The sequence below is a fragment of the Neomonachus schauinslandi genome, chromosome 5 (assembly GCF_002201575.2).
Source record: "Neomonachus schauinslandi chromosome 5, ASM220157v2, whole genome shotgun sequence".
NCBI lineage: Eukaryota > Metazoa > Chordata > Mammalia > Carnivora > Phocidae > Neomonachus > Neomonachus schauinslandi.
This window is the reverse complement of record NC_058407.1, coordinates 7,320,931-7,333,717: the sequence shown is the minus strand read 5'-3', so window position 1 is coordinate 7,333,717 and position 12,787 is coordinate 7,320,931. Positions and strand designations below refer to the sequence as shown.

The following is a 12,787-nucleotide window of genomic DNA, read 5'->3' as shown; positions in this document are numbered from 1 at the left end:
GATCCCGGGACTCCAGGATCATGACCTGAGCCGAAAGCAGTCGCTTAACCAACTGAGCCACCCAGGCGCCCAAGAAGCCAAGTATTCTTAAGGCAGCCTTTTGTGGGGAGGAAACCAGGATGTAGAGAGGTGGCTTGTCCACGTTCACACAGCTGGGTAGGCGGCATCTTGAGACCCAGCTAGTACCGAAGCCCGTGCCCATCTTCCAGGCCTCTGGCCTCTGTTCCCTTATGTGCTCCTTAGCGTTCCATGGATTAAAACAGTCAATCAGTGAGTGATGTTCTGATTCCCCAGAGTAAGAATTTTATGGGAATTCTGGAAAGCTCAGCAGATTATTAGCTTTCTCTTAAAGCTTTTCCTTAAACCGTTTTATAAATCTTGTGTTGTACTTGGACTGTGTCAGCAATAAAGTGTGTTTTGTTTGAATTTTGTGCTGATTTTAAGGACATTTCTTAGTTTAATCACATACAAGGAATTGGAATTGGTTGGTACCAGTTACAATATCTGTGGCAATGTGCCCATTTCTCCTTCCCACACACAGCCGGCTGAGTGTCGAGGGGACACAGCAGAGTGTTGAGGTGTTGGTAAATAATACCACTACACAGTTAGTGTAATCTTTGATCTTACAAGATGCTGTTTTGCCAGTAGGTTGAACTGATGGAACACTGGAAGTACTGAACTGCTAAGCTTCAGTCGCCCTGTATGGTTACCCTAGAAACCCCCAGTAGCTTTCTGCTTGCCTAACATAAGACTTCGTAGCCCAGACCCACTACCGGCATGTGTGTATGTGCATGCATGTGCACACACATACACACACACACACGTCTGTTAGAGACCTGGGAGGGTGGGAGGGATTTGCTTGTGGAGGTTTGGGGGAATGAAAAGAGGTGGTGTTTTTTGTTTTTGGTTTGTTTTTGGTTTGGGGTATTTTGGTGGCTAAATCAGAGCATCGTGTGGCCTTGAATGTTTAGAGAGAAGGGTGTACCGTTCAGGAACAAGCAGTAGCTTCTTGGGAATGTGTCGGAGAGGAAAGGGGAGGGAATGGAAGCAACATGAAGAACTGTAGGTCTGAAAATAGCTGCGACAAAGCTGAGGCCCCAGACTTCTAATGGGGACCAGCCCTGTGGGGAGGCAGGAGTTATAAGAGATGAGTTTTAGTTGTGGAATAAGTTGGGTTTTGGTAAATTTCAGGGAGGATGAACTTGGGGAAGAAGACCTGGGGGCAGGCTTAAGGCCCTTTGGGCTGGGAACTTAGGGGTCCCAGGTACTTGGAACATAATCTAGAAGGGGGCCATGGTCTCCAGGTGGACACATCCCCTGGGTCCCACAGACTCCTTGCCCAAAGGGGCCCAGCCCTCTAGAGCGCGGAGTCCAGGGCTGGGGTTGCTCTGGCCCAGCCTTCTGGCAGTGAGTGTACTGTGGTGCAGAGGAAGAACATGAAGCTGGGCGTTCTAATCCTCACTGTGCCCTGATGAGCTGCAGGACCTTGGCCAAGTTATTTCCCTGTTCTGGACTTTGATTATGATCTTTCCATCCGCTCCATCCCTAAAGTTCCATGACTCGGAGGCCATCAACTTCATCATCCCTGAATGTTCCTGAGGGTACCAACAGTGCCCAGGGCTATGTCCTTTTCGGAGAGAAGGCCCAGGGCCTGCCTGTGGTGAGGAGGGAAGGCTGCCTGGGGTGAGAGCCGATTAGGGTCTGGCACAACTTTGCAGCCAGACCCTCCTGACTCCCACACTCCTGCTCTGTCCGGGGGAGCAGTGCTAAGATTGGAGGTGGCTTCACACCTGAGGCTACTGAGCTCAGAAGCCTTAGGACAACGACTCCCCACTTTCCACCCCAGGGTCTCCAATTGTAAAATGAGACCAGCAGTAATCTCCAAAAGCAATACTCAACCTAGCACAGAGGTGGCTCCTGTTCAGCCTGATATAATCAGGAAAGTTGGTAGAAAGGGCCTGGAGGTAGGGTGTGGAGAGAGAACATCAAAGACGTGAAGTCCTCTCCCTTTGTCTGGTTGGCCGTCTGAGCCCAGGTGGTTCTCCTCCTGAGAGGTTGGTGAGGGTCTCCTGACCCATTTCTGCTATGGTCGTGGGAAAGCCTTTTGATTCGCATGCCTCCGTTTCTTTCTTTTTTTTTTTTTTAAAGATTTTATTTATTTATTTGCGAGAGAGAGAATGAGAGACAGAGAGCACGAGAGGGAGGAGGGTCAGAGGGAGAAGCAGACTCCCCGCTGAGCAGGGAGCCCGATGCGGGACTCGATCCCGGGACTCCAGGATCATGACCTGAGCTGAAGGCAGTCGCTTAACCAACTGAGCCACCCAGGCGTCCTGCATGCCTCCGTTTCTTAAGCAAATTTGAAAGTTAATGGATATTTTGGATGGCAATAAAATTACTCCTTTTTGTGTATTCCCAGAGATGCTGCAGTTTGTCAGCAATCAAGTTGGAGAGTTCCCGGACTTGTTTCCAGAGCAGCTGTGTAGCTCCTTCCCCGGTGGCGGCGGGGGCGGCGGCAGCGGCGGTGGCGGCAGCAATGGGAGAGGCGGAGCCGGGGACCCCTCGATGCAGCAGCGGTCCTTCAGCCAGGTCCCTTTACCTGCCTTCTCTCCCTCGGCCGCTTCCCCCCAGGCTCCAGCCCTGCAGGTCAAGGTTCCCCCCAGCACGGTGCCCACCCCGCCGCGGGCAACTCCTGTTCTTCAGCCCCGCCCCCAGCCCCAGCCCCAGGCCCAGCTGCAGCAGCAGACGGTGATGATCACCCCGACTTTCAGCACTGCTCCGCAGACGAGGATCATCCAGCAGCCTTTGATATACCAGAATGCGGCGACCAGCTTTCAAGGTGATTCAGAAGTCAGACAGGATAGTGCTTCGTTCGTTCAAAAGGTTCTGTGCCAGTTTGCAGACACTTGTGAGGTAGACGGTTCTGCCCTCTTTGGGGATGACAGAGTCTTAGGAGTTTGGGGGTCACTGGCAGCAAGGACGGTAGTACAGGAACAGCTCACACTCTGGCTCCTCAGACACCCTAGGATCTATTGTGCCTGCTTCGAGGATACTTGGTCAAAGAATCGAATAAGCAGAGTAGACACAGGGCCGTGCTGGTAACTAGGGTTAGAGGCTTGAGTAAAATGGGCCCGGAGACTTACCCAGACACCAGCCAGATCCCACAGGTTGAGAGCCATTCATTCAGCAGACGGCTCCTGAGCAGCCACCACAGACTATGGCCTAGAGCAGGTGCTCCGGCTCCCTGCAGCAGGCCTTGCAGCAGGCCCTCCGTGTGTGCTGAGTGAGTGACTTCCCGTGTCGTTAACACCCCGTGCCTGTGCGGCCGGGAGCCTCTCAAGCTCAAAGGATCTGACGGTTCTTCGGTGGGCTTCTGAGGGTTTAGAGGCTGCGGAGAGGCAGCAAAGCAAGAAGCTGAGACAGTCATCCCAGAGTGCACTCTCTGTTCCTTCCACGAGAAGAAATGAAACCCGGTGGAATTGTTGGTTCCTTGTGTCTCTGACTTCCCTTGCTGGGTGCAGTCACGTGCCGATTAGCTCCCCTCACCTCCACCCCAGCACCCAGAATAATAAAATAATCTGTTCTCATTCCCTCAGAAATTGATGCAGCCCTCATGGAATGTTCTTGTTATCTAGACCAGCCTGTAAGTGGCTGTGCACATCTTCTTCAGCAGCAGGTGGGGAGTCGGGATTGTCCTGAGGCACCCCATCCTCGGTTGGTACTGCAGCTACAATGACAGAATGCATTCCTCATCTGTGTGACTTTTCCCTCCTCTTCTCCCAAGTCCTTCAGCCTCAAGTCCAAAGCCTAGTGACATCCTCCCAGGTGCAGCCAGTCACCATCCAGCAGCAGGTGCAGACGGTGCAGGCCCAGCGGGTGCTGACGCAGACTGCCAATGGCACGCTGCAGACCCTCGCCCCGGCCACGGTGCAGACAGTCGCCGCCCCCCAGGTGCAGCAGGTCCCGGTAGGTGGCTGCTGAGGAGCCGGGGAGGCACTGGTGGGGGCTGGGGGCTGGTCTTTGGTTGAAGCTGTGGTCTACATACTAGAAGGACCAGCAGCGTGTAAAGGAGCAGCGTTTGAGGTGCCTGGGCCTTGCGAGACACCCAGGAGCTGGGTGTGGAGACCTGGCTGAGATGGTCTCTGTGGATGTGCACGGGCCCTCATGCAGACTCAGTCAGTGTAGGTGGATTATTCGATTTACACATAGAATGGGCATAAAACTGGAGATATGCCAAAATGTTTTTAAGTCACGTATTATAGTGGACTGTAGTTTCTCACTAACAAGGTCATTTATCTTTGAAAAAAAAAATCCAGGTGTTTCCTTTCTGTTTCTCAGCCATGTTCCTGGCTTTCCTGAGTTTTATCCAAAATCAGATCTCCTTCCTGTCCTCTGTCCTCCCACTCTGCCCCTGCCAGGCCCTGGAATTGCTCTTCTCAAAGCCTTCCAACCTTAAAATGCAAGACCCTTTAGCTATACTCTTTCTCCCTCTCAACGCCGTCATCAAGTTGTGTTCTCGGTTTTAGGAAAATGTTATTTTTTCATTCTTTCCTGGAGGAAGTCTGTGTAGTAAGAAGCTAAGGCAAAATAGAAAAATAATACTGCCTTCCTTTTTACTTTTCTTCATTCTCCATCCAGGTCCTGGTACAGCCTCAGATCATCAAGACAGATTCCCTTGTTTTGACCACACTAAAGACAGATGGCAGCCCTGTCATGGCCGCAGTCCAGAACCCAGCCCTCACCGCCCTCACCACCCCCATCCAGACAGCTGCCCTTCAAGTACCAGTAAGAGCCGTCTTCCTCCCTGCCGTCCTCCCTCCACCCTCTCCTTTCTTGGAGGTGTTAGGCCCCTGAGATGTTAAAATCTCTACAGAGTGGGTCGGTGTAGAACTTCTATGGAATGTGTCAGATTGCAAATATCACCCCCATTTAGGGTTTTTTTCCCCCCCTTGAGAAGTACCATCAATGCATGTTATGTGGGAGTACTGGGGACTATGAGGGAGGAGAGAGAATAGCAGAGGATCCCCCGGTTCCTAGGCAGTGGCTCCACACAGGGCTGTCTGCCTCTAGGTCCTGCTGATGGAGGTTTGGCTTCTGAAGGACTCTAGGCCCACCAGGTAGGAAGGGGCTACAAGGTGAGGGACATGGAAGGCCCCATACTTGGGCTGCAGGGTCACAGCCGCTTCAGCATCTTACGGCAAGAGAGTGTGATAGAGTAAAAGGTGATCAGAATTTGAAAGTAAGCTTTATTCATAAGAGCCAAGAACTGGGAAACAACCCACATGTCCAAAAAGAACTGTTGATATATATAACTGCTGAACCTCAAAAATAGTATGTTTGCATACTAGCAAAGGATGCCTATCACAAAAGAGTTAATGCTGAGGATGCCATTTATATGAAGTTCAAGAAGAGGCAAAACTAAGCTATGGTGATAGAGGTCAGAGCAGTGATCACAAGATGGGGAGGGGGCAGGCAGAACTGGGAAGAGGCACAAGAGAACTTTCTAAGGGGATAGAAATGGTCTGTATCTTGGTCTGGGTTATCTTGGTTACACACATGATATCCATACATAAAAATGCATCAAGCTGTACATTTAAAATCCGTGTTTTTTATTATGTGAGAATTATTTCTTAATGGTTAATGATGTTCATTGGCCATTTATTGAAGAAAATAAAACTAAAATTAGTAAAAATAGAAACAGGGGGAAGCAGAATTGAGGAGAAAAGGGGGAGCCTCTACAGTTGGTCTGTTTATCTAACAGAATGGCTCTATCTGTTCTTCCCTTGTGCTTTTTGATGGCCAAATTATATAAGGAAATGCAGCAAGTGACTTCACTGTCACATGAGAGGAAAAGATGTATCCTGCACCAGGAGGAAGCTCTCCTTGGGGCCAGAATGATATGGTACATTGTATGCGAGCTCAGAGGTGGCTAATGATTTGCCAGCAAAGCAGAAGTCCTATGACTTGTTTCGGGTACCCTTAGATCAAAGGTTAAAACCTATTTACCCACGTTAATCCCATTGTGGTGTGATTTGTTGACAGTGGTTCTGAAGGGGAACTCAGATACCGTGGCTCCTGAGGCCTCGTGGGGCCTGACTTGATTGAGCCACGAAGGGTGTCAGCGAAGCAATGCTGCATGGCCAGGGCCAGCAGGTTTGTGTTCTGGGATTGCTTTACTCAGACTAACCACGGGGTAATTCTGCCCTGTGTCTCTGCCTGTTGTAGACTCTGGTGGGCAGCAATGGGACCATTTTGACCACAATGCCTGTGATGATGGGGCAAGAGAAAGTGCCCATTAAGCAGGTACCTGGGGGAGTCAAGCAGCTGGAGCCCCCCAAAGAAGGAGAAAGGCGGACGACACACAACATCATTGAGAAGCGGTATCGCTCCTCTATCAATGACAAAATCATCGAGTTGAAGGACCTGGTCATGGGGACAGATGCCAAGGTGGGTGCCCAGCAACGTGGTATTTCACATGCCACCATCTCCCTTCTACCTGTCTTTGCTGTAGGAATTTAGGAAAACCCAGGTCCAAGTGAGTGACATAAGGATGGTTAGAGGTGCTTTCTTTTTTTTAAAGATTTTATTTATTTATTTGAGAGAGAGAGAGAATGAGAGCAGAGAGCATGAGAGGGAGGAGGGTCAGAGGGAGAAGCAGACTCCCTGCGAAACAGGGAGCCCGATGCGGGACTCGATCCTGGGACTCCAGGATCATGACCTGAGCCAAAGGCAGTCGCCCAACCAACTGAGCCACCCGGGCGCCCGAGGTGCTTTCTTATTTAAAGCATCTTGGGTTTGTTTTTGTTTTTTCAAGATTATAAAATATTTTTTTTTTTTTAAAGATTTTATTTATTTATTTGAGAGACAGAGAATGAGAGACAGAGAGCACGAGAGGGAAGGGGATCAGAGGGAGAAGCAGACCCCCCGCTGAGCAGGGAGCCCGATGCGGGACTCGATCCCGGGACTCCAGGATCATGACCTGAGCTGAAGGCAGTCGCTTAACCAACTGAGCCACCCAGGCGCCCTCAAGATTATAAAATATTAACCAACATTAGGGAACTAGTGGGGGTTGGTAATGCAGCGTCCTGCCTGGACCTTTGACTCTGCTCTGCGGTGATCACGGATCCCAGTAGCACAGGCAGAGGGATGCGTCCCGCTCACTGGCGGCCAGGTGCAGGACTGTGTGTACCCTGGAGTCGGCTGGTGGCGTTGCTGACATATGTTTAGTTGTGTTCATGGGTGGTTAGCAATATTTTTACCTTTTAGGGAAGAGAGAAAATAGAGATTGGGTCTTTAACCAACAGCAAATAGAGGGAATAGATTGTTCATTATTTCGGGTATTTCAGTGAATGTGTCTTCTGTCACATAGATTTTTTTTTTTTTAACCTGTTTTCTGTTTATCTTCATCATCTCTATTTTGGAAGAAAATTTTATTTTCCTTATAGCCTATATAGACCTGAAACGTGCTAATAGAACTTTCCTTAAGATAGTTATCCAACAATGCTCTGGGTTTTTGTCGTTTGCTTTCTGTAAAGTTTGTTTTGGTTCTAGGATTATTATAAGAAAGAGGAGTACTAGCTAATATTTATCGAGTGTCACTATGCACCAGACTGGGGGAGGGGGTGGCTACTCTCTGTATGTGTATTATTTCATTTTGTCCTCACTGCAACGCTGTGATCATATATCATCATCATCCCCATTTTAAGGACAAGGAATGTGAGGTTCAGAGATTTTGAGTAACTTGTCCTGGGTAGCACAGCTAGCCAGTGAGCAAGCCAGCCTCTCAGCCTGGAGCCATGCTTTCACCCCACAGGCTCTGGGCCTCAGCCCTCTCACTGAGCAGCCTGCAGCGACGCCCCTGTGTTTTCACCCGTCTTCCTTCCCAGATGCACAAGTCTGGCGTCCTGAGGAAGGCCATCGACTACATCAAATACTTGCAGCAGGTCAATCATAAACTACGCCAGGAGAACATGGTGCTGAAGCTGGCAAATCAGAAAAACAGTGAGTGTGCTCATTGAAAGAAGGGTTATCAGACCTTGTGGTTGTAGGGGTCCTGTGCTGGGCACTGGGGAGGGCCCACTGATGTGTCCAAGGTGCCTTCGCGGGTGACAGGAGCAAGGATCGTGGGCCCCTCCCCCAGCCCAGCCCTGGCCCAGGCACCCAGGTGGGGGCTCTGGAGAAACAGACCATTGGCCAGACGCGGTTTTCTTTGCAGAGCTCCTGAAGGGCATCGACCTGGGGAGCCTGGTGGACAATGATGTGGAGCTGAAGATCGATGACTTTAATCAGAATGTCCTTCTGATGTCCCCTCCGGCCTCCGACTCAGGCTCCCAGGCTGGCTTCTCCCCCTACTCCATCGACTCGGAGCCAGGAAGCCCTTTGCTGGATGATGCAAAGGTAAGAGCTTTTGAAATCCTCTGACCCCTGGAATCTGTCCCATCTCTCCTAACTTAACTGTGGAGAAGCTGCCGATAGGGGGCCCAGCCAGGCGTTGAGAGGACCAAGGATGGAGAATAGGTCCTACTGCATCCTCCACAAAATCCGCTTAACTGGTTCAGTGTAGTCCAATTTAACTGGTCCTTGCCGAAAGAGCCCATCTGAGAGGAATCCGGGCCGAATCCAGAACGGGAACACACGGCAGCTGTCATGCGGGTTCTAGGAGTTGCCGGAGGCGCCTCATTACATCCCTCACTCATAATGGGCCTGGCAAGACCATTTTTTGAGGTTGTTTAGTCGGTTTAGGGCAAGGCTGCCTCTGGGTCCTCTTCTGGAAATGATTGCAATTTGCAGTCTGACAAATAACATTCCAACCAAGGGCATTTAATCGTCAAAGAAAGCCCCTGGCAATTATGGTTTAATGGAATTAGCCCAAAGAGGCTTGAGCCTAATGATCTAGCCCTGGGAATCCATGGAAGCTACTGGCAATTTCTGACTTCAAAAGCACAAACTTCCCTTCTAGCCTGAGTTTTTGATCAAACTTAGTGGTGTCATGTACTTAATTTTACTGACGAAGCTCTATTTTTGAAATACTTTATAAATGTGATTCTGTTTGGGAACAGAAGGCCATATAATATATACATTGAATTAGCTAGGCATCTGTCATCATAAGAAATTTTCAGATGGCTTTAAAATATTGAAAAGGAGGGGCGCCTGGGTGGCTCAGTCGGTTAAGCGACTGCCTTCGGCTCAGGTCATGATCTCGGGGTCCTGGGATCGAGCCCCGCATCGGGCTCCCTGCTCGGCTGGGAGTCTGCTTTTCTCTCTCTGCCCCTCCCCACTGCTCATTCTCTCTCTCCTCTCTCTCAGATAAATAAAATCTTTAAAAAAGAAAATACTGAAAAGGAGTGCTGCAGTATGTGTGCACTGGGAGTCGGGAGATCTGATCCCCTTCCTCCCTGCCGCTCTGTGGGCGGCACCCTGGGCAGGCAGGGCGTCTGCCTCCAGTCCTCCCTCTATAAGACGGGGAGGGGGAGAAAAGCAGTGTTGCAGTTTTACAACAGGCAAACTCCTGTAAATAGATTCATACTGAAGTTGTATGGTCTTTTTTTAAGATTTTATTTATTTGAGCGAGAGCTCAGGTGGGGAAGGTGGAGAGGGGGGGGCAGAGGGAGAGGAAGAAGCAGACTCCCCACTGAGCAGGGAGCCCGATGCGGGGCTCCATCCCAGGACCCCGAGATCATGACCTGAGCCGAAGGCAGAAGCTTAACCCACTGAGCCACCCAGGCGCCCCAGTTGTATGGTCTGTAATCAGTTCTACTGATGTTTAATTTACATGAGATAAAACAGCTATTTTACAGTAGCATAAAGTACTAGCATACAGTATGAGGAGTTTTAACAAGTGTATACACTCATGTAACTATCACTGTAATCAAGATACAGAACATTTCCATCACCCACAAAGCTCCTTCATACACCGTGGCAGGTAGTTCACATATCCCTCTCCAGCCTCAGACAACTACTGATCTGCTTTCTGTCACTTTAGATTAGATTAGCTTGCCTGTTGTGCAATTACACAGAATCATGGAGAATGTTCTCTTGTGTGCTCTATCTTATAAGCAGGACTCATCTACCTTTGGTCTTCAGAACATGTTCTTGTCCCAGGTGGCAAGAGGACGATATGCCAGTGTTTGAGAAGCAGCTGGAGAGCGGTGGGCTTCTTACTTGCCTCCTGGCTCTCTTCCTATCTGACTTCGTAGTCTTGAATTTAAATCTCACAGTCTGACTCCAATACATACAAAAGTAAAACACTGTAGAAACGAAACCCACGCAGTATTCATTCTAACCTCTTGGCCCTGTTTTGAAGGTCAAGGATGAGCCGGACTCTCCTCCCGTAGCGCTGGGCATGGTAGACCGCTCTCGAATTCTGCTGTGTGTCCTCACCTTCCTCTGCCTCTCCTTTAACCCCCTGACTGCCCTGCTGCAGTGGGGAGGGGCCCACAGCTCTGACCAGCACCCATACTCGGGCTCCGGCCGCAGCATCCTGTCACTTGAGTCAGGTAGGTAGAGGGCCTGTCGAACCACCCAAGCATGGGTGGCCTGCTGTGGTAGGAGACAGGCCCTATGTGTGCACACTGCTCGGCTTGTCCACCGGGTCTCAGAGGGCTTTTGTAGCAGGCCTGCTAGGAACTGGCATAAGTCACATTTTGGAAGTAACAGGGCAGGCCCGAGTTCAGTCAGTAAGGACAAAAGAAATCAGGAACCCACACTACTATTATTATAGGGGTTGGGGATATGGGGAGGAAAGGTGTACCTTTTTGAAGGAGGATGTGATATTTTTGCCCGAGTTGTGTAACTAATGGTCTCACCCCACCTTGACTAATAAAGATTTTTATTATCTTTGTTATCTAGCTATGGCACCTAGCTCCATAATGACAAGGACTACAGGGTTCCTATTTAGGCTACAGAACCGTCCCAAATTTGCCTATAGTGTGGATTAAGGTTATGTCTTATTCCTATCTAAAGCATTTAGACATTGTTATTAAATGAAGCAATCTTGTTATCCACGCTTCTTCTGAAAATGAGGTAGAAGGCTTCTAACCTGTCAGATGCTGGGGGTCAGTCAGGTGGTTTGCAGTCCCCTAGGGCTGCTCCCGGAGGCCATTCCCCATGGGCTCAGCTGAGACGTCCCTCTTTAGGTTCTGGGGGCTGGTTTGACTGGATGATGCCAACGCTCCTCTTATGGCTGATAAATGGTGTGATTGTCCTGAGCGTCTTTGTGAAGCTGCTGGTCCACGGGGAGCCGGTGATCCGGCCACATTCACGCTCCTCAGTCACCTTCTGGAGACACCGGAAGCAGGCAGACCTGGACCTTGCCAGGGTAAGTTCTGCAGCCGATAACTCAGCGACTTCTATTGAATACCCCAGTGTATAAAATCCTGTGGTAGGTGCTTGTGGGCAGCAAGAGCCAGAAGGGACCCTGCCCCTGACGGTCACAGGGCAACAGAGGAGAGGACACCTATATGTAAATGAGTCCATGGACACGAGATAATCTGTAGTCTGTGTTATGACAGAGGAAGAGTAAAGTGCTACGGGAGTTGGGGGAGAAGGGACACGCTCTGGCCGAGGGAATCTGGGGCTTGAGCCAAGCAGTCAGGGGCAGGGAGGACCTTCCACGTGGAGAAGTCATGAATAGATGGGGTATTTGGGGACCACCAGGTAGACAGGTACGTCTGGAGTGTAAGATACATTTGGGACAGATGAGGGCTAAAGCTGGTAATATATCTTGGGCCCAAATTGGAGAGGTCTTTGACTAGTAACTGATTTGGGGCTTTTTTCCCCAGTTCTCTGGAGAACCAGGAAGGTGTGGTTTTTTTAAAAATTTTTTTTTATTTTTAAAGATTTTATTTATTTATTTGACAGAGAGAGACACAGCGAGAGAGGGAATACAAGTGAGGGAGAGGGAGAAGCAGGCTTCCCGCTGAGCAGGGAGCCCGATGTGGGGCTCGATCCCAGGACCCTGAGATCATGACCTGAGCCGAAGGCAGACGCTTAACGACTGAGCCACCCAGGCGCCCCAAGAACCAGGAAGGTTTTTGAACAGGAAAATTAGCTGAAAGTTTATAGGAAGGGTTCTGGGGCAACTCACAGCATTGAAGTAAGAGTTCAAGGTCACATCTCAGAGGAACAAGAGCCGGAACAGTCCTCAGCTGCACTAAACTATGGGCCGACTCCCCTCCTGCGGGCTGCAGTGCCCACCAGAGAGAATCTGATTGAGCAGCCTGGAGCTGTCAGCCATGCCGAGGGCTGTGGCTCATGGAATATAGATGTGGTTGTTGGGGACCTAGCCCTTGAAGCAGGACCATTCCCAGAAAAAAAGCATTCCAAGATGTATATCCTAGAGGCAGGTTCAGGTCTGTGTTTCATGGTTGTCATTTTGGCAGCTGCAGGAAGGATGGGTTAGGAGGGGGCACAGAAGCAAGTTAGGGGCACCTGGAATAGACCGGATGAGAGGTGGCAGGAACCTGGAATTGAAAGGAAAGACTGATTCAGGAAATATTTGAGATACAAAGTGGAATGGAAGTGATGTGACATTGACTCCAGGGTGGGCGAGGCTGGAGCTGTGGTGGCCTCTGTCTGAGCCATGTTGTTCGGAAGTACAGAGAGAGGGCCCTGGGAGTGAGAAAGGGCCAGGAGGCAGGGCTGAGGAGCATCGGGACCAGAGTGTGTTGGAAGCTGCGCAGCAGCCGGGAGAGGGGTGCTCCCCTTGTACCAATCCACTCCCTGTAAAGATGCCGGAAGGAAACACAGCTGTGCCCACTGCAGGACATTCGGAGAAGGGAGAGGACAGATT

General features: G+C 50.1%; 1 protein-coding gene across 1 annotated transcript in view; it reads left to right on the top strand.

Annotated features, from left to right (window-relative positions):
• Positions 1-12,787, top strand: part of SREBF2 (sterol regulatory element binding transcription factor 2) — a 65,509-nt gene that overhangs the window by 31,311 nt on the left and 21,411 nt on the right. Inside the window, exons 2-9 of the mRNA XM_021687453.1 lie at positions 2,417-2,836; positions 3,782-3,963; positions 4,636-4,782; positions 6,223-6,444; positions 7,884-7,998; positions 8,213-8,394; positions 10,301-10,493; positions 11,133-11,314. Coding sequence (XP_021543128.1) covers positions 2,417-2,836; positions 3,782-3,963; positions 4,636-4,782; positions 6,223-6,444; positions 7,884-7,998; positions 8,213-8,394; positions 10,301-10,493; positions 11,133-11,314 — 1,643 coding nt within the window. The remainder of the gene's footprint in view (positions 1-2,416; positions 2,837-3,781; positions 3,964-4,635; positions 4,783-6,222; positions 6,445-7,883; positions 7,999-8,212; positions 8,395-10,300; positions 10,494-11,132; positions 11,315-12,787) is intronic.